The 23513-nt window shown below is 30.1% G+C and overlaps 1 protein-coding gene across 1 annotated transcript in view; it reads left to right on the top strand.

Annotated features, from left to right (window-relative positions):
* Positions 1-23513, top strand: part of LOC111639075 (CUGBP Elav-like family member 2) — an 87397-nt gene that overhangs the window by 61610 nt on the left and 2274 nt on the right. Inside the window, exons 15-17 of the mRNA XM_023384851.1 lie at positions 15133-15256; positions 15361-15446; positions 15893-15961. Coding sequence (XP_023240619.1) covers positions 15133-15256; positions 15361-15446; positions 15893-15961 — 279 coding nt within the window. The remainder of the gene's footprint in view (positions 1-15132; positions 15257-15360; positions 15447-15892; positions 15962-23513) is intronic.

Here is a 23513-nt window from a genome sequence, read left to right as displayed (position 1 = left end):
CAGAAGAACAACAGGAAGTTGTCTGCAGGCATCTCCAGACCTCATTTATTGGGCATGCAGATGCCGAAACAAGTAAATCGAAAATAATACTGGCAATTGAAGATGCATATCTACCTTTTGATAAATTACTGATTATTGGACGCAATGGACAAAACGTAAACAATAAGTATTGCATCTCATAAATGAGGAAATTCTGACAACTCACAAAAAAGGCCTCATCAACATAGGGATTTGCAGCATTCATACAATCCACAGTGCCTTTTTGAAAAGCCTGAAAGAGTTGGGCAGAGATGGTGATGANCAATGGACGAAACGTAAACAAAAAAGTATTGTATCTCATAAATGAGGAGATTCTGACAACTCACAAAAAAAGGCCTCATCAACATAGGGATTTGCAGCATTCATACAATCCACAGTGCCTTTTTGAAAAGCCTGAAAGAGTTGGGCAGAGATGGTGATGATATCATTATAGCAACACAGCTGTTTTGATGGGTGGCCCTCTAAGTGGGATGAATACACAGAAATTTAAGAGAAAGTTAATTTGCCATGCAACAAATTTATGAAGTATTCATCAATTAGATGACTGACGTTTGGTTCTGCAGCAAAACGACTGATCAAACAATGAGAAGGACTTATATTATACTTCCTAAAGCACATTACTCAAGAATTCCAGCTTAATGAATAGTGCTTCATATAAGATAATCTCAAAGTCATTGAAGTGTTCTACCATCAAAGCTGAACTCTATTTGGGAATATCTGGTGCTGAACTATTCACAAAGTTTACTGGGCATTTTCAGTGCAATGATCCTTTAATATATAAACTTTATAGTGACTTGCTTACTCTGGTGTGAAGAAAATTCAGTGTGATGAAGAGGAGAAAACAAGAGAAGTGCAGAAACTGCAGCAGGACTTAAACAAAAGAAAATCATCTTTAATTACAAATTTTTTAACAAGAAATCAAAAAATGTACATTGAAATAAATGGCATTTGAAATTTGACATGTTATATGGAGACACATTCTGATAGTTATATTACTCTTTTATTTCCTTTGCTGTATAACGGTGGGAACTCCGTACAGGGCACATGAAAACTTAATGCAGGCCTGTTCTGGCTTAATGCAGTCTTGTTGGTCACTTTTCTGGAGTATAAACTCAGCCTAACTATTTTCATATTTAATTTTTTCAGTCCAATTAAAAATCAATCTAATATCATATGCAATGTTATTGATACAAAATGTCTGTGTGTTTGTGTGTTTTTTTAATAATGCCTCTTTTAGTTCACTTTAACACTATTAACTTTTTTAGCTTTTTCAGTGTAAACTCTCTTTTTTCACTGCCATGACTGCTTTAAGCCCTGCATCTGATAAATCCAATTCATGTGATACTGCTCATAATTTTCTTCCTCAACATTGTCAAATACAGTTGTATTATCATCACTGATATTATGTGTAATTTCCTAAAGTTCTTAATTAGACAAAACATGATGTAAAGACATTTTAACAATTGGTGTAGATGTCATCTCAAACAAAATATGTTTCAAGTTACTTGCTGCAAATACATAATTTTGTAGCAAGTAACTTAAAACTTTAGTAATTCATAAAAGTAAGATGTAGCACCTTAATTAAAACAATAATCAAAGTCTGCACAATGCTTTTGGCCTGTCTCAACAAGAGAAATATTCATCTGATATAGTAAGTCTATCAGACTCGTGTTATCTGTTTGAAGATGTATTTATTTTAATTTATAATATTTTAGGTCAATGTATACAAAATGCATTATTATTCTAGAAGAAAGTTTTGTAAACATAAATTGACAAACACAAAAAGCAGCAAGTAGTAATCTTAAATCAAAAAGGAAATATGAAGATTAATGTCTTGAAATGAGTGCGACAGATTCATCTTATCTGGTTAAGAATTAAGATGGATGGTGGTATACGTTCCATGCATTAGGGGAAGTGTCATTATCTTTAAAGTTGATGGCTCTCTATTTCAAAACTGTTTTCTGTATCTCCATCAGTTTAAAGTAACAGAGTTATGCTCTATTTGACATTCAGTGGAGGATCCTGGTCCTATCCAAATGGACCTCCACATCAGGGTGCAGTACTATTTAAAGTATATAATCTATATATTAGAATAGACAGAGGGTAAACAATCTGTTTAGATAATAGAGTTCTTGTTTTTGCATATACAGTCGACCCCCCCCATAACACGGTAGATACGTTCCTATGAATCCAGCTTCTAGGAGTCCAGCCAATCACAGCTCAGCACGTATGCAGTTTACGGACTACGGCTGTTTGAAAGGTTTTTTCCATAAAATTAATTGATTCTAGACTAATTTGACTCAACATTTCCAAAATACATATAATTTTTTGGGAATAAGCCATATAAACTATGCTATAAACAAAAAATTGTAGGATTACTTACCAAGTGTGCACCGTTCGACTACGCCATTGCTTAAGCTTGTTTTCGTTGTGGAGATTGTCGTCGAATGGCGCTCATGTGCTTCCTGATAAATTATTTTTTTTTGTGAAAAATTTGCTGAACTTTAGAGACATCATTAATATAAATATAATTTTTATGGACATTAAATAATAAATGGTTTTTGGTAGGTCCGCTGCTCGTTTAAACTCAACGGTTTGTACAATTGTCTAGATTCGACCAATCTTGTCGCGACACAAGTTGGCGATGACATTTTATCGAATTATAGGAGTTTTTTTAGCATGTTTGTACAAATACTCGCAATTTTTTCTCCATTATATAGGAATCCAAACTATAGGAACCCATGTTATAGGGGGTTGACTGTACAGTAATACCTCAACTTATGCTACCCCAACTTAAGTGATCCTGGAGTTACGCGATTTTTAAATCTTGTCACTTCATCTTTTGTTTGAGCGCCACACAACTCTTGATTACTCACTCCCCCCACACTGTTGTTCAGCTTACATGTTCGGATGTGTCGCGCAGAATTGACACATAGCTACAATTTATTTTGTGTTATTTATTTCTGTGTTTGTTATATCTATGGAGCCTTGAGAGACTCTATGTGGTAATTTTTTGTAACCGTGAATGAATCAAAAGATGAGATAAGATTAATGAGAACATTTATTAGCTTACATAAGTCCGACTTGGATTTTACACAAATTGCAAAATCATACCCCGACTTACGCAAATTTGACTTATGCTGTCATTGCTCGGTTTCACCTATCGCATAAATTCAGGGTATACTGTAATTAAAACTGCTGTTTGCACATTATCAAGTAAAAAGTTCTTTTTTTTTTATTGCCAATTGCTTATTGTGTTATTTAGTCATCATTTTCTTCTATAAATAACTAGATCTAATAATTTGTTCTTACCAATTACATTACTGGATTAAAATAAAATGGTGCTGTCTGGAAAGAACTATTGAACCAACTTAAAAATTCTCAAATTTGTAATTCGTAAACTACATGTATAACAAAATCTAGTCTGCTTATATGAAACCACAAATAACAAATTACTGTTGATTAAGGCAAATTCTTACGAAATGTCTGTGAAACTGAATTTAAAAAAAAAAATTAAATTAATGAATCAACATATACAGTAAAACCTCTCTCAATAGACACCTCTTCAAAGTAGATGCCTCCATAATGGACAATTTTTATGGTCCAGTATAAAAAGTATGCAACTTCATTACAATTGACCATCTTAAGTAGTATTAATAAAACACACCTTTAATAATCCAGCTAATAAAAAATTAATAATATAATAACATTTTCATCTTAAGTAGACACTTATCATTAAGGACCATGGATACATGAAATGCACTACAGTTGATGTCTTGGACTCTCTTACCTTATATATTAAATTGTCATCAAGTCAGCATCTTCATTTGAATTTCTGCTGTTGAAGTCAAATATATTCCAAAAACTTAATACTGTATTACTTATTGAGTACTTAAATTAATTTGACTGCTCAACTTTATTATGATAGTGTGAGGTCACAACCTGATATCAAAGTAAAAGATTAGTGAAACATTTCTGCCAAACTTACTGGAACATGATGGAAAGTATAGTATGCCTCAGAAGGTTGCAGCTATCATTAAAACTAAAGATGGGCCAACCATGTACTAAATTCAGCAAATAAATAGCATTCTTGCTTCTCTATAAGAGTTCTGAATACTTTTGTCCATCTAGTGTATATCAGATTGATGAGGCTGGTTGAAAATAGTTGTCAGTTTCACAATTGCCATACCATTTGTCTTGTTTGTGTTGCTAATGATGGATGAAATTCTTCTAAATAGCCTATTAACAATAGAGACAGTTGCATTTATTGGTTGAACACATCATAAGCAAAAAGACAGACTTTGTGTAAGCTATGGATCAGGCTATTCAACAACTAATCCATAGTGGGGCCAATAACTATGTCAGTTTCTATATTCTAAATCAGCCGATACTATATAAGAAATTGTTGATTATCTGTGTCTACACCCTTGTCTATTCTTAATCTATGGTGAAGACAGAACATGTGTTTTTTTGTTGTTGAAAAGGAAATATGCAAATGTTGATATTCTTCCACATAAATTACTGACATTAAAAAATTTGATAGTTGAAAGATCGGAATAGCACTCTTATTCACAAAATAGCCATACAATGGTTCTGCAGAGATGATCCTATATAAAGGCTGATCTTACAAACCAAAACAGTTTTTATCTGAATTAAGTGTCTTGAACTTCAAAATCTCAAATGGATAGCTTGAAAAATTTCTAAAACAACATAATATCAAATTCAAAGGTGGCTATGGAGAATCATTTGGAAGTGATCATGATACAATAGCACTTTGAAGAGTGTTCCTTTTCATAATCATTGCTTATATTCTCCAGAAAATAATTTTTAATATAGACAAAACAGGATTTCTTTCATGCTCTCTCAGTCAAAACTTTGTGCTTCAATGATGACTAATGTTCCAATAGCAAAAGAACAAGTAACAGTTCTGTTATATACAAGTGTGAATGGAGAACACAAACTTCTGATAATTGGAAACACTATTAAACCAAAATGTTTCAAGAATATAGACATTACAAAATCCAAAATTGAATAGAAATCAAATAGAAAGTCCTGGATGATGCAAGGAATTATGACAGAGTGGCTGAAACAGCTGAACAAGAAAGTGCTTTTTTTTCTGGATAATGTCTGGATGTGATATCCAGACATCTAGCTCAAAAATGTCTAAATTATATTTTTACCATTGAGTTTTACTTCACTCTCTCAACCTTTTGGATCAAGATATATCCAATAATTCAAAATTTCAAAGTCAATTACAAACAAATGGTTATATAGTACATAATTGTAAATGTAGATCATGAAACATTACTTGAAATTCTGACAAAGCAACTAAATATCTTTTGAGCCATTTCATGGATTTCAAATGCTTAGACAGGTTCTGCCATCAACAAATTAAAGTTTTAATTATTACTACTGTAAACCATTACATCAGCTGAATACACAAGCCATGATAGAAAAACAATCCTTAAGTCACTCTCTGAGATTGAAGAATGGGAGACTGAAGGTGATGTTGATGACAATGTCAATAGCAATGACTTTGCAGTTGAAATAACACCTGAAACAGAGTTACTAATAAAGTCATACATGACTACATGAGCAAACACAAGCAGTTTTATACAAATATAAGACAGACAATGCAAAGCTAGCACAATAAGACAACAATTCAGTTTAATATTCATTAATGCTCAAAAGATATCTTTCTTACAATAGGCTTAAATGTTTTCAATATGTACAGTACAAAATTTTATCTTCAGAAAAGTTTTTTATAACAAATTACTGACTTTAGAAAACAGTTTCAATTTAAAATTTTAAATGTCATGCAAAGTTAAAATTCACAGCTAAATAACAAACTTTTTACATTAATGAAAAAAGGTATATTTAACAAAATAAAAAAAATTAACTATAATGTAATAAAATACGTAGAAAGGCCATAATGTTTACACTTTTTCTGTGTTCAATCAACAGGAACAACAGTCTTCCATTGCAGAGATTATCTTTTATTAAAGGCCATGCTTGTGCAGAAACATGCAAAATATTGTATGTAATTAAATTTACTGTTAGGATACCTAGCTTTCATCAAAAGCTAAATATTTGTGTCTAACCCTAAGAAAAGATAAACATTTAATTTTTGAACATTAACACTATTAAGCTGAATTTGTTGACTTATTACACTGTATTAGTACATGCCATTGTAATTTTTGAAGCTAGCAAAGATTTAATTATGCATAATAGGATCAGATTACTACAATCAATTATAAAAAGAAACCAAACATAACTGAATTATTTAAAAAAATAATACTAATCCTCTTATAATTTATTACTTAGTGTAAAACTATACTATTACTTTTTTGCATGGTGTGCATGTTATATGTTTGTAAATAAAAATAATATAGGCTGCATTTAAACAATGTTTCATTTAAAGATAACATTCACAAAAATCTTATAACACAGTTTTTCGGTCTCTCATATTTTTTATAGAGGAATTTCACTGTATATAAAGATAAAATTAACTTTTCTTTTACATCAATAAAAGTGGTATGTAATATTATGGTTTTGTGTAAAATAAGTAGAATCACTGCTTTCAGAAAATAGTTATTGTGGTCATATGCACGTGGTGAGGTTTAATTTTTACAAAGACACATATATAAAAAATAAAACGTTCTTTTATTTTGCTCTTATATTTTACACTTGACAGGTTCTTTTGGATTCCGACACTCCTAATTCCCTTTTCGCTCAAAAACAAAATCTTTTGGATCCACAGTCAGAACAAAATTGTCACAACACAAAGAAAATACTTATAACTAACTTAAATCTACTTATTCTAATAAGGGAAAGAGAGAAAAGGATAGGTAATACGATAGATAGAAATATAGTTTCAAGCAAGAATGGGTACACAAGTTGGCGATCGAAGTGGCGGTGGTTGGATGATGTCGTCCTGGATTTGTGGGGACTGATCGTATGTGAGTCGTCGAATATTTTGCTTGGCTCTTCAGCTTTCAAATGTCCTTAATCATGATACTTCTTTCCTCTTGTGTCTCAGACCTTCTTTTCTTTTGAACTTTTCGTAACCTTCTCCAGTCGATGCAAAAACGATCTGGAGACCTTTCCGATGCGTCTTCCCTCTTCCAGGTCCCAAGCAAAAAGTGACCCTCTCGTCTCTCTCTTGCACTCTGGGCTAATCCTTTCCTTTGTCCTCTAACCACGTCACCCACCATCCACACTTGGAGGAAAGTTTCAGGAAGTATATACAAAAGAACAAAGAAGGAAGGAAGGAAATATAGAAAAACTTATATAAAACATATATAAAAATATAAAAAATACATTGGTGTACCACCACATTATTTATTGATTATGAAAGTTTACAAATGGTGATTTTTTCTTTTGTAAGTTAAAATTATTACTATTTCATCTTAAAGGAATTTTGATTGTATGCTTTCTTTTGCATACAATTAAAATTCATTTAAGATGAAATAGTAATAATTTTATATTTATAATTTTTAGTTTAGGATTACAAGTATTATAGATACCTTTTAAAAAATTTTTTCTGAATGTAATGTTACCATGTTTAACATTTCTTGTAATGATGATGATAGAATATTAAGAAGAAGCTAGAAACCAAAAAACCAAAATTACATGTTTGAATTAAGTTATTGACTTAATCATGAAAGTTATTGATAGCTTCCATCTTTGTCAATGTGTTGAATATATATTAGAAAATTGATGAATTAGTATTATTTAAACATAAATGTTATTATAATTATTTATCTTTTATTTGTAATTATAGTTATAAAAATATTTTGTGAAAAAATTTTGGAAATTTGTTTTTTTTATAATTAGTAGTAGTAGTAAGTATAATTTTTATTGAAATTAATAACAAAATATAATAAAAAATTTTGTTTTCACTATTCATTTTTTAAATTTAAATTCTGTTTATTAAGAAAGAGAAGTTATGTTAAACGTTAATGTATTCATCTTGCATTTAGATATAGCTTATTCACCATTAATATTTAATGTTGTTTATTTTTCTTTTTTAATAAATTCAGCACAATATGAAAAATATATTCTCAAAAGTTTTTATTCATTTTTTTCCATTTATATAAAATAAATATTTACCATTGTGTATAAACATTTTTTTTTACATTTAAGAAAAACCAATTTTATTTCAAAAGAAAATCAATTACAGAGTTCAAAGTTGGTATTTTTTTTCTGTAATCAATCAATATTTGAACTATGCAAATTATACAACTTTGCATGATAAGTATATGATTTAAAAATAAAATTAACAGTTTTCTCCAAGAGTCTAAGTTATTTTTTCGTACATAATCAGTTATCCGAAAAATAAGTTATCTGAACAACCTCAGTCCCCAATTGATTCGAATAAACGATGCTCTACTGTATACATTGGGAAGAGTTATGCAAAGATTTTATTTTTGTTCTAACATTTTTCTCAGTTTTACACACAAAAATATATAAAATAAATGCACATGCAAGTTTTAGTTGAAGATATCATACTTATGTTGGCTTGCCAAGTTATAGTAAGTGATGTGCTTTCTTACCACACCGGGTTGTATATACTCCAAACCAACAACTACCTACAATTAACCATTAACTGGTGCGAAATTCTTTAAAATCGGCGAACGTTATAGTAAGTGGTGCATAGCACTCATTAGAAGCATTGTTTCACTTGTTTACCTTGGTTTCTAAATGCCTAAGTGTGTTGTGAGGTCCTTAGCCAGTCTGATGATTGTAGCATCTTCCCAGTTGACATATACTTCCTGCTGGGTAGCATATGACACTAATGTCATTTTGCAGAGTTACTCAGTTTCTAAGGTATGAATTTATTTTCAGACATTTCCTCCAGTTTTTGTATTATATTACTATCACTAAATGTACAGGATTAGACCTCACACAGAAACTATTATACCCAAGTACACAAATCAAAACAACTAGAAAAAACCTTATACTATCTAAATACACACATGTGAACCACAGCGGAGGTCAAGAACCGTTGACTCTCCCTGTACAGACAACAGGTCATTAAACCTGCTTACTGTCAGGATAGCTTGGTTTACGATAACGGTCCCCTTGGTTGGGACTCAAATATCAGGCGAGTGAAGGGAGAGAAATTTGGGGTCAATGATAAGGTGAAGGACGTGATTGAGTAAAGGAGTCTACCATAATATCAATATCAAAAGCGCTCAGCAACTAAATAAAGAGAAACAAAACACTTTTTTTGCCGAGAAATAAACATAATTTAAACAACAAACGTTTTCAGCCTAATTAATTGGCCATCTTCAGGTTGAAAACTAAAATGGAACGTAAATGCGAAGAGCGGAGGAGAAAGCAGGGGTGTATAAGATTCCTTATGAAAACTTACAACTGGACGTTAAAAAAGATTATATCGGCGTCACCACAAGAAGCTTGGGAGTAAGGCTCAAGGAACATAGATATGCCATAAGAAAAGCGTCTAATTCAACGGTTTTGTCACAAATGGCGCAAACACAAGGATCTGAGGTGAAATGGGACGAGGCAACAATCATCAAACCTCTGTCTTCCCCAACTCTAGCAATGACGGCAGAAAAAATAGAAATATACAGAAGTAAGATAAGAGAAGGCTGTTTAAATGCGAGGGATTCCGAGAGCCTACCTTCGGCATGGAAATATTTGGTTAAGAAATTTACTACAAACTCCGACCAGAATTAATACATTGAAGATTTATGTTATTTTTGTTTTATTGTTTTATTTTAATTTTTAAATATTCTTCCGTTATTTTTTTCTCTTGTAAAATTTTTGATTTAAATTTTTATGTTCTATTCATGGAACATTTACATTCCATTTTAGTTTTCAACCTGAAGATGGCCTATTAATTAGGCTGAAAACGTTTGTTGTTTAAAATTATGTTTATTTCTCGGCAAAAAAGGAGTCTACCATATTTAATCAATATAACAACAATTTATTAAAATAGGTGAATTAGACAAAAGACTACACAAATTGCGTTTCTAAACCGCCTAATATCTCGAGAGAGCGTTTTCCCGTTTTTCGTACCTCTTTGTAGAGTTCCTTTGTCGATTTAATCCATGGGTTAAATGTCCAAATAAAGGTGTCTTTTATCCACTAGAGCACAAATTTAAAAAGTTCGCAACTTTGGCAATGATGTGTTATCAACGATCGTAGATCGGTATTCGGCGGGTTCAAAGAATCGGCGCGATGTCGTCAGTCCGGCATTCGTTAAGAGACTCCCCCAAGAGGGGATAAGAACTGTCTTTTATAGCTTTTTGTGGGGAATTTCCACCACATGATTGGATGTTCATGAGTTAAAGGTTATAGGTGTCCCAGGGACTTAAAACAAGTGACGAAAGTTGGATGTTAACTATAAACTTTTCTGCAAGATGAGCTGCAAGTTCTGCAGAGAACAATAGATGTTGATAGTTATGACAGGAAGGTTTACACATTCCCGGCTAAGATCATTTTTTTTTTATAGTTCGTTACATAAACGAAAGTAAATTAATTAATTTTCTTGTTATAAAAGAGCGGGATTTTTGTTACTAAAATTCCTGATCTCACACACATATCAAAATATATTCAATCAAAATCAATTCTTTCACACATATATTGTACATACACATAGATTATTTCATGTTGTATAGTCACTGTAGTTATACATCATGGAAAAAGGTTAAGAAAACAGCAAAAAGAATAATGAGATTATAGCTTATTAGGATAGTACAATGATAATTATTGTGTCATGCATCTTAACTATTAAAGTTTTATTATATTCAGATGGGGAAAAATGATTGGAAATTTCTCATCTTTGAAACAGTGTTATGCTAATTGATTAACCACTCAGCAGTGAGCAATGACTATAATCATCAAGGGCGATCATGTGGCAGTGGTGAGGGACGACTATAGTCGTCAAATACTTTAGGGGTATCACCAAAAACTACCACGAAAAAAATTCACATAAAAAATGAATTATGTAACAATAAAAAAAGACTTTTCTTTACTAGACATAACTGTTTACAAAATCTTTTTCCAAAAGAGTAATGAGAAAAATCACATGGAAAAATACTTTTAAAAATTTTCTACATTTATTCTCCACTACTGGAGATAGAACAATACCCGACTGTTCACTGTTGAAAGGTTAAAAATGCACTTGACTATTTAAATAAACAGCCGAAGTGCCCTTTTACTCATTATTTAAGTTCAATGACAAGTAATTTATGGTCTCCATTTATTTAGATAGTCAACTCTTTCATTGAACTAATGAATTCATTTTAATGGGTGTCTAGCATTCAAATACTTTTATTTAAATAAAAAAGTAATTGAATAAATTTCAATTAGTTCATAAGAAATGATAACAACTATTCATTTTGTTTTCTTCTGATCAATTTAATTAGTTATTTACAGGTACTCCTCACTTTACGACCTATCTGCTTAACAACCACTCACACTTACAACCAATCGAGTTTTGACCTGCAATTCAGGAAATCCCCTTTCTCATCTTGAGTATCAATCAGTGGCGATTGGTGACATGCTCACTGAGCATAGTATAGGCTTGCTATGGACTTTTTTAGTCAGTTTGATGTAATTTAAAAAATTGCAGGCCTTGCCAATGCACTTAATTTAGATGTTGAAGTGGAAGACATTGCTGAATTAGTGGATTATGCCGATGGAGACCTAACAAATGAAGATTCAATAGTTAGAAGTGATGCAGTATTTGGAAGAGGAGGAAGATGAAAGAACTGAAGAAGTAAAAAAAAAAAAATTCACGGTACATGGGTTAGCTGGTGTGTTCTCCAAAATTTATGCGGCTATGTTGGAACTTGAGTTGAAAAATAAACTACATCGATATAAATCCAGCAAAATTTAATGAAATAAAAATGTTTTCAATCGTTTTTCAATGATCATCCTCAGTTACCAAAATAGAAAATCAAATATAGAACATCAAACTGAGTTCTTGCCTTGCACAAGAAGCCCCAAAAGTATTGTGCAAGGCAAGAGCTGAGTTTGATGTTCTATATTTGATTTTCTATTTTGGTAACTGAGGATGATCGTTGAAAAAAGATTGAAAACGTGTTTATTTCATTAAATTTTGCTGGATTTATATCGGTGTAGTTTATTTTTCAACTTATTCTACTTCCAGTACGTATTTCTTATATATTGGAACTTGAGGCTATGGATTCTAATACTGAATGTTTTAACATAAAGTTGAATGTGGATGAGTGAACTTTTGAAGTGCTATAGAGAAATTTATCAAGAAAAAAGATTACAATGCAAACCACAGTTACGAGTTTCTTTTCGACTGTTACATCCAAGACCTCCGCCCTTGAAGGTACAACTTTTATTTTATCGTCGTCATCTCCTTTACCTGAAAAAAAAAAAACCTCTACAAATCCAGATAACCAAATAAACAAATGATAATATGTACATATGCATGTCTTTTTATGAATAAATTTGAAGTTTGTTGCATAATTTTTATAATTTTACAACGATCCTATATTTTTGGCGCAAGCTCCTCGCTTATTGACCAATTCGCTTAACGACATAGTTGTAGGAACAGAACTCAATCATAAAGTGAGGAGTATCTGTATTCAATTTGCTAATGAGCAAAAATGCTAATTCAATAAGTTGAATTAGCATTTTTACTCATTAAATAGGAAATGAATAAAAGTATTTATCTTTTAATCAATTAAACAGGCAATTCCACTTTTTTTAACACGAGTGCTTTCAAGTGCCTTTTTCCTATATTGTCATTATTTATATAAACTTCTATATCTTTATTTATATTTCTTACTACATAAAAGTATTTTATAAGTTTTATATCAATATATTTAAAAGTTTTAAAAATCTTTGATTTATTTATATGTAATCTTTTGCTTTATACTCAATGTAGTTGTAAAGACCATTCCAGTTTTTATTTAAACAATGAATTACNTTATAAAAATGTATTTTATAATAAAATGGCTAAAGATTTACATGGATAAATTTACAAACTTGGGTAACCATTTTTGTTAATTTTTGAAGTTGAAGGCTTACATGATCTTTTGTCGTCTTTGAAGTTCTAGCTGTTTTTTTTTTTTTTTTTTTTTTTTTTTTTGAATGAACAAGGTCATAATTAATTTCAAATAAATGTAAAATGTTACAATATTTCATTATATTTCAAAACAGCTATGGCTTCAGATAAATTGTCACTTATATTATTTCTTTTTGGATTCATAATAAGACCCCCATAACTAAACACACTTTCAACTGCTGTGTAAGATGATAACATGATGTTGAAACAGAAAAAAAAAAGTGTCTTAAGTAAGGGAAAGTGGTGCAAAGCTTCAAGCTTTGCACCACGTTCCCTTACTTAAGACACTTTTTTCCCCTTACTTAAGTTTTTTTTTTTTTTTAAGGCAGATCCATTTGTTCATCTTGATAGTACTTAGTGACTTGTACTAGGGCCTGATAATGGGGATTTGATAAAAATTTAACTTTGCTTTTAATAAATCTAAAAAAAGATTACCTTCAAATAAGATATGAAATTGGACTATTTTTAATGTACAATATTATCACTTTCTGGTTCGAACCTATATTGTACAATGAAAATACTTTGTCATCGTTGTCAGTTTTAATTAACCTTCAATAAGTGCCTTCATTTTGATCATCAATTAGGCATTTAACACCTTAAGTTCCCAGCAATTTTTGATAATATTGTAATTAAACATAAAAAATACTTAAAACTAAAAAAAAACGAAAGAAATGCGTTAATTTTGAAGAAAAAGCTTCAAACTTTATTTTCTTTTGTTTTGCCTTTCTGCGAAATTTGACACTGATGAGTCATTGTTTACACAGCTGGATGACCTTGAGAACAGCTGGAGTTGGATTTCCCGGGACATTCTTAGAAGTCTTGGGAGGAGATGGGTTTATAGTAGGGTGACTACTAGCTGGCTGTATATTTTTTAATATTTTTTAAAAATTAAAGTTTTTATTGCGATGTCCGACCCCCGACTTAATTAAACTTATATATAATAAAATCTATTAATTAAAAAACTATTGGAGGTCGTTTTTGATATCAGAAAGTAGCTTTAAATAACTTTACCGAAGTAAAATCTGTGCACTACAACTTTAGAACCATGAATGAAATTTGATATCAAAATCCCATTAAAAAACAATTAATCGTTAATCGTGCGTTATTAAAGGTAAATTAAAATTGCGATAAAATTTTTTCTCACAGGAAAAAAATTTTGAAAAAATTTGGAGACTTAAAAAACATTCCAAAAATTCAAAAAAAAAACAAAAATTTTTTGGGGGGCCAAAAGGACCGAGTTTTCTGTAACACTATGTAACATGTCTTAGTTAACTCAGGCGAAGAACTAAAGGGGTTAATAAAATTAATACCAAAGAACTTTAAATCCAGTAAAAATAGAATTCTATTAACTGAATGAACATTTTTGATCATTTACTGTACAATTATCAAAAATGATAAACTACTTAAGCATATATGAAGGCATATGTATTTACAGTATATAAATGTAAATAAATTGAATTAATAATATAAACAAAAATCATAGTTTTATATTTTTACTGATTAAGATATTTTGTGCATTTTTATAGTATACTCAAATTTCCATGTATATTAGTTTTTGAATGAACTTTGAAATATTTGAATTTATATTTGCTGTTAAATAAATATACATTGATAATTAATTTTATACATAAACATAGATGTACTAGTAATATTGTGAAAAGTAACATTAATTGTTTTTTCTGGTTGGAAGGGATACTTGTATTTCAACAATCTTTCAAATACATAATTGTACAGATCTCTCAATGAATAACTAACGAGCTAAAATTATCTAAACAACTCTGTATCTGTTTTTCTTTTGACACAATTTTGTTGAAACCATCAATTTGAAATATTTAATTCATTATTGGAATATTTTATAGCATTGGAATTTAATGAAAGAAATAATTATTAACTTTAAAAATGAGTCTGTATTTTGCAATTATTAAATTAAATTTTAAAATATTTTTATAAAATAAATGTTTTGTCAATGGTATAATCTCTGTCTGAAATAAAACAATTTTTAATTATAGAAAATATTTTAGGCAACACATCTAGTGCCAGTTCTTCACTCAGCGGTGTAAATTCTATGAGTCCTGTTTCTAGTATGGCTTTAGGCATGAGCACAAATTCTCTATCAACAATGGGTACACTTACAGGTGTTAATGGGTAAGATAATCAGTACTTAAAAAATATATTATGATCAGACATTTTGTTTTCAGTAGAAATAGTAAGCTTTAAAAATAGATAATAAAATAAAACTGATATTTTAGGTTAGGTAGTACAGCAGGTATTGCAGCAAATGGTCCCAACTTAGATGCATTAACTCAAGCATACTCAGGGATACAGCAGTATTCTGGTATATATTACTTTATTCACTTTAAGTTTATTATTATCTGTATGCGATAACAATAACTTATATAAATTTTAAATGCATTTAAAGAGCATTTTTGGGAATTTGTTTTATTATGATAAATTACATTTTGGTATTTTATTTTTCATATTTAATTGTTAATATAAAATTATAATTTTATGGAAATTTGCTTTAATTAATGTATTAAATAATAAAATCAAAATAATTATTTTCTATTTTTATCAAGTTGAATGCTTACTATAGTTTAAAAATATTCAGGTATAAATGTCATTAATATGTTGAACTTCCAAATGTAAAAATTATTATTTACTTGAATGAAAAGTTGAAAATTAAACAATATTTTAAACAACATTATTAATTTTATTATTAATTGTTTATATGAGTTTTTATATAATTTAAAACAAAACAAATGAAATTTTAATATTTTATAGCATTACCTGGAGCTTTTGCCCAAGTTGGTCTCCAGCAGACCCAAAATCCAGCTGGTAAACAAATAGAAGGTATATTTCTTTTTTCTTTTGATTCCTTTGTTCAAAATAATTTCACAAAGAACAAAAGGATCTAAAAACTAGCTTATGCATTAATATGCTAGTTTTTAGATCCTTTGTTTTTTGTGAAATTATTTTGATCATGTACCGATCACATACACAATATTCAATAAATGTATTGCATAATAGAACAATCAGAATCTCTGACTGATTCTACTCTTATTATTAATAATTAATAACATTTTAATAGTTAAAGAATTCATATAATTTATCAAATAATTTTACGATATTTAAATTTTTATTACTAGAACACTGAAAATCTCAAATGAGTATTAATGACATTAGAAAATTATATTATTGACTCTTAAAAGATATAACATCTAAGAAATTATATTTGTTGTTATAAGATTTAATTTTTTTTTATTATTATAAGCTTGAAAATCCCAAATATTATATAATTGACAGGCATGTTAAGAATTTTTATGCTGTTTCAAACAGTCAAATTTCTCCATTGTGACTTTTAACAGAACAAGAAAATATATTGTTGTAGACAGATTTATTGTTACAATGAGAATTTTTAAAAAGGTATCCCTTTCCTAATTTAATATTGTTGGACTACAAATAGGATAATTTCTACAAAGTTAGACACAGTTAAACAGAAAAACATGCAATTATATTTATCTTCTCTAGTACAAGAACTAAATGATTTATTGCATATTATTTCTACAGTATATGTTAAACATCAAAATCTAAAATCAGTCAGAACCTAAATCTTTCTAGACAAAAATCTTTGTAGGCTAGTAAATAAAACTAAACTAATTCTAAAACATAATTTCTTAAGGAGAGTTCTTTCTGTAATTATTGTAATAAATATAATATACAACATTAAGACATCTGTACCACTTTCTAAGAGAACTTTATTATGTTAAATAAGTTTAACATAATAATAATCATCCATCATACCAACACTACTGGTGTGAGAATTAATAAAATAACTACGAAATTACCAACAAACCAGCAATAATTCACTTCAAAAATGAACATTTTCTACCATCTTTAATGGTCATCATCAGGTTTGATTCCAAGAGTTCAAAAAATTGAGCATCAAAGTTATGCGCATGTCCAATGCAGAGCCTTAATATAATTATTCATGTAATTGGTTTCCTGTTTTAAAATTCCGATGTTTATATAAAAATGTAGGCATATAAGATGCGCATCCATTATATGTCATAATATGCCCTCCACGCCGTCGCCAATGAGTCCGTTTCCTTGAAATTGATGGCTGTTTCCTTTCTGAACACTTTAAAAATTTCCAGCTGTTCTAGATATTTCAGGCTGGCCTGGTGTTCACACCGTTGTATTAAACATGCATTATCAAAGTTTATCCTGAGGTCATCATCAAGCGCAAGAAAAACAATTCAAGAATATAATTAAGAATATAATCAAGAACACAATTCCTATCAACGATAGGAATTGTATTCTGGAATATATTCTATCCGTATTTACGATCATAGAGTGAATCGTCTGGGCGAATATATTGGTGCTATCGCACGCTGCCTTAAAACAAGGATCGAGGAACACAAATACTCAATTCAAAAATGCCTTTCCACTACAGCATTGGTTTCTTTTGCACTTGATGCATGACGTTCAGAAAGGGAACAGCCATCAATTTCAAGGAAACGGACTCATTGGCGACGGCGTGGAGGGCATATTATGACGTATAATGGATGCGCATCTTATATGTCTACATTTTTAGATATACATCGGAATTTTAAAACAGGAAACCAATTACACGAATAATTTTATTAAGGCTCTGCATCGGACATGCGCGTAACTTCGATGTTCAATTTTTCAAACTCTTGGAATCAAACCTGATTAGGGTTTCTTTCCCGGGATTCTCACCGTTTATTCCCTACGAGAAAAATCTCGGAAAATTTAATTTTCCCGGGAAATCTCGCATTTCAATAATAATTTACCATGTCAGGTTTTCTTTCTATTATTTATTATACGAAAAGTTGCATCTTGAAGACTCACTTAAGAGAGAAATTTTGAGGTTTCTTGCTGCATATTATTACCTATGTTTTACAAGTCTCTACTTGTTAGTTCATGTAATATCTATGTATTGTGTTTGCGCATCATTGAACAGCGGAGACTTGCTGAAAGTAAATATCACTCATCGCACTTTAGTTTATTTTTTATTTCATCTTTAGAAGTAAAATAGTATTTTTTTTGTAATCATTAAAACTCCCAATGAAACGCTTTATTTTACTTTCATCTTATAATGTAGGAGAACATAAATTAATTGAGCCTAACGTGTCCGTATGGGTGAGATTGGCCCTACACTTTTAGTTACTTACTAGAAAATAAATTAAATTATTCAAATTTATGATATTCCTGTATGATCTTTTTTATTCATATAAAATTCTATTTTACTATCTCATCCCGGAATTTTCCGGGATCCTGGGAAAAGAAATTATTTTTCCCGTAATCTCACTGGAGGCAAATTTCCCGGGAAATGAGAAACCCTAAACCTGATGATGACTGTTGAAGACTGTAGAAAACATTCATTTTTGAAGTGAATTATTGCTGGTTTGTTGGTAATTTTGTAGTTATTTTATTTTTTTAATATAATAAAGTTGAGGAACATAGAACATTGTATTTTCAATGCCCCCTTGACCATCCATTATCCAATTATGTATTTACGTTATGTTGATGACATGGTACTCGCGTGGGATGGCTCAAATGAAGACTTAGAGCAATTTATTCAATCGTTGGTCTCTGTTTATCCTCTGATCAAGTTTATTGTAGAGGAAGAACAAAATTCCAAAATTTCATTTTTGATTTAGAAATCCATACATCTCCTGATCTCTATTTTCTGTCCATCATAGAAACAACAAACCACAAATTATCCCCGCTACAGCCTTCCAACCCTTAAATTTCGTCAACTGTGCCATGTCTTCCCTTATATGGAGGGTATTCCTTCTCCCTTCCACTCAAGCACTAGTAGATGAAGAATTACTAATCATTAAGAGCTATGCAAAAAGCTAGATATTTTCTGTCTAAATTTCATTTTCTTCAAAATCGTGTCAAAAATAAGCTATTTCCGCAATCGTTTTTTAGTAATAGAGAGAATCTAAAAATAGCTCATCCTCCAAAACCATTCTTAGGCCTTATCTCTCTAAAAAATAGTACATTGTTTCAGAAAGAATGGTTTTATTTTATCAATAACCCCACAACCAACCTTAAGAAGATTATTATGCAACAACAGAGATAAATTTCAATTGAATGAAAAATCTGGGATCTATTAAATTACACTAAAGCATGCTCTGTCAGATGATGAAACTAGCTACATAGAGGCCACAGCCAGAATGTTAAATTCTCATATTATAGAGCATCAGGAGGACATCAGAAACAGTAGACCATCAACAGAATTAGCAAAATAAATGCTTGACCAAAATTATCAGGCACTCTGGGCCCAAACAAAACTACTCAAATGGTGCAACAATCGGAAAGAATTGTTTATTTGGGAGAATCTCTACATAACAGCAATAACACTGTGCACATCCCAACCCTTATGGGGTGTTGCGTGGAGCCACCAATTATGGGTAACATTATTCAAGCAATTCAACCTACAATTTTAGTTTCTTTTTGTTTAATCACTTTTGCTTTAGCTATTGCTTGCTATGTAACCTTGGGTAAATTAGGTCACTTGTAATTACCGTTTTATAATTTTTAGAATGTTGTTCTAATTCAAATTTGTTTTATATTCCATCCATGTGCTGCTTATAATTTTAAAATTGTTTGAAAGCTTAAAGTTTGATAGCTGTTATATTTGATTTTGTTTGATGATGTTAACTTTATGGTACTGAAAGTACTAGCAAACATTCTCATTTTTAAAGTTTATTTTGGTAACACCACAACACTTGGTAACATCACAAGTGTTATTACTATATATAAGTTTAACATAACAAAGTTTTGTTATGTTAAACTTATATATTATATTATATATTATATATAAACTACAGAAATTATGTAGGAGTATCTTATTGTTATAAATTATACTAATTCTAGAAGTAAAAGAGGCTTTTAGGCTAAAATACCAAAAACACAAAATCTGGTAACCTGCTCTCATTTGTACTTTTGCTTACTAACTGCAGGTAACTTACATTCATGGTAGAATTGCTGTATTAAGAGAGTACCACATTTTGATTTCAAAAATGAACAATAAATTAAAATTAATTAAAATCGAATTTACTGCATTATGATCATTGTGAAGAATATACTATGTATTTTATGAGTACAGTAAAAAAAAAATATATCACAAAACACAGATTTATATCGGTAGAGGGTATTGTTCTTTTGGAATAAGTTTTATGTTAAGCTAACACAAATTATATAAGGAACTATATTTCTTATCATTCTGGATCAATTGTTATATTGATAATTGCTACACTGAGATTTGACTGTATTATATGCATTCATCAGTTTCGATGATAAAATAATAAAGATTCTGATTATTTTTATAGTTTATTTTTTTCACACTATTCATTAACCAGTCGGCACGTGCCTAGTGCAGATTAGGCACTAATCGATTTTTAATTAGTTCGTGTAAAAATTCTTATTGTGTGAAAAATCTGAAAAAATTATTACCTGTCTAATTTTTCTTCAATTTTACGATACGCAATCCAGTTTTTGCTTAAAGCGTCTCATTATTTTTATTTAATTATTGGTGCCGAATCCGCACTATTGCGCGCGTGATCTCGGATTTCAATTTTCCCGCCAGTCGCTGTTACTAAAAATAGCTGCAGCTACGGCACACGCTTCTTCGCTTATAATCGCGTTATTATAAAGCGAATAACTGTAAAAAACTGAAATTTGACCGGAAATAATTTAATTTCTTTCATTGATATTTTTAAATCATTTTATAAAGTTTTATGACACCATCACATTTCCCTGAGTGGAAGTAAACAATCTGTTAGCCATTTGACCCTCAGCTGACAGAGAAGGAAGTTTTTGAAAACAAAGTAATAGAGCGTTTAGCAGTTTGTTGTTTTTCACAGTGGAAGACTAGTAAGTTTATATAATAGACTCTAGTAAGACTTATTAGAGTCTATTATTTTCCAGAGAATAAATAATAGAGTTGAAAAATAGCACAATTCCGTGAAATTTAACAAATCTGATGTCAATAAAGGAAAGTTGAAGTTATTTATAGTGAGTTGATATTTTATAAGTTTAGTTTTTGCATTTATAAATCAAATTTTAAAAAATATAAATTTTTTATTTAAATAAATTTAAATAAAAAAATAGAATTTTTATTATTTAAATATAAATTCTATATTTTAACAAGTATTTTATACTGTTAGATAGTAGAGAAATCGAGTATTTAAGCATTTACTGTATATCAGTAAAAATAAAAAAATTGCGTTAATTTGGTTTATATATTTTGCCGTTACATTGCGCATGTAAGCTTTAAACTACAGTCAGAAATATATATTATTTTTATATGAATTTATTAATTATAATAAACATACATTATGTCTAAAATTTAATTAAAATAGCACTCTCTAATTAACATCTGAAATGAAGAAGTAATTAAATCGGGTCCCGCCGCCATCTTAAATAACGCGCGACTGTAAATGATCGATTCTGAGCGCGTCGCGTTGAATCAAATTAAATAATTTATAAAAATTAAAATAATAAATATGTTTACAAAATAATTGACTATATCTATTCGCAATAGTACTGTAAAACACATCGTACTTATAGTTTAGCATTTCTGATAACAATTAATTAATTTTTGAATTTTCTTATATTTTATATATAAAATGCGAATAAAAAAACATAAATGAGTAAAACTTAATAAAAAAAATATCTGCAACTTCAGAAAACACATATATATGAGAATCTATCAAAAAAAGTTAGTTAATAATAATTAAAATCAAGAAAAAAAATAAAACTTTCAAGGTAAAGTAATTTCTGTGGTAAAAAGTGAGGTAAGCGATCACGTGACGCCCATCTCCCCATCGTCTGTAACCAAAACGGACGAGGGTGAAATAAAAGCGGAAACACCAGTAGAAGTAAAAACAAACATCGGCGCGTATCTAGGACTATAAACTTGAGTGGGAGCGAAGATGAAACACGACACTTTGTAATTTATGCTAATTACCTTCTAATATTAAAAAAATTAAAATCATCAACAAAATTATAACAAAATTAAAGTTTTTGACTAAATTCGACTACAAACATATCGTAAAACTGGATTAAAGTAAAAATACCCGTTTTTCAACGCTAAATTTTTATTAATTAATTTTTTAATTTGGTGCCTAATTGACCGAGCGCACGTAATTTCTATTTGACAGAGCATGCACGTGCCGACAGGTTAAATGATGATATAATTTATTTTTTAAAATAAGCAACTATTTCCATATAATCTAAATAATTTTAGATTTTTTCATTATCTGAGGCCACAAATCATAAAAGTTTGTGATACTCCACGTAATTTAATAGACAATTTGGCATTAGAGTTAGGCGTTAGGTGCTATCTCTTGATAAATTTAATAATTATAAATTAATTAAATAATTTAAATAATAATTTAGAATTACTGGAAGAAAAGAATTGGCCTGAAGTGGGACTCGAACCCGCAACTCCTGCTTACCATGCAGATGCATTGCCAATTACACTACCCAGACCTTCGGTCCAATCTCCTCTTCCAGCATATATAAGCTAACGATATAACCATTGACAGTCATTACGATACCGGCTGGGGACGCATTCAGTGTCCACAACGTGCAACTCCCGAGGCACTCAACCGGCCATCGCAAACCCCAGCAAGGCATATATTACATTTTAAAATTATTTAATTAATTTATTGATATAATTATTAAATTTATCAAGAGATGGCACCTAATGCCTAATTATAATGCCAAATTATCTATTAAATTATTAGTATTATAATAGTTTGTAGCCCGATAATATTTGACTTTGGTTGATGGATAGCTTTAATTGTATCGGGTATAGTAAAGATGTTTGATTAGTTATATATGCCTTGCCGGGGTTTGCGATGGCCAGTTGAGTGCCTTGGGAATTGCACATTGTGGGCGCTGAATGCGTCCCCAGCTGGCATTGTAATAACCATCGATAGTTATATCATTAGCTTTTATATGCTGGAAGAGGAGTTTGGACCGAAGGTCCGGATAGCATAATTGGCAACGCATCTGCACAGTAAGCAGGAATTGCAGGTTCAAGTCCCACTTTGGGCCGATTCTTTTCTTCCAGTAATTCTAAATTATTATTTAACTTACTCCATGTTTTAACAAATAAAATAATTGTTTAGTATATGTGATTAACAGTTATGTGATTAAGTTATTTTTATCAAATATCTTGCTACTCTTAGCATGCATTTCAATTTACAAATTAAAATAATGTTGAACATATTTTAAAACAAGAATAAAACATATAGCAGAAATTTTTGTTAGGAAGAAAATTTCATTCATTTCTAAGAAACAAAGAGCAATGTATATTCCAAATCAACACTAACCATCACCAGAGTGAAGTTATTTACAT

This window comes from Centruroides sculpturatus, unplaced genomic scaffold (assembly GCF_000671375.1).
Source record: "Centruroides sculpturatus isolate CEXI.00-Female unplaced genomic scaffold, Cexi_2.0 scaffold1207, whole genome shotgun sequence".
NCBI lineage: Eukaryota > Metazoa > Arthropoda > Arachnida > Scorpiones > Buthidae > Centruroides > Centruroides sculpturatus.
Note: the sequence above shows the minus strand (reverse complement) of the source record. Positions and strands in the feature narration are given on the sequence as shown.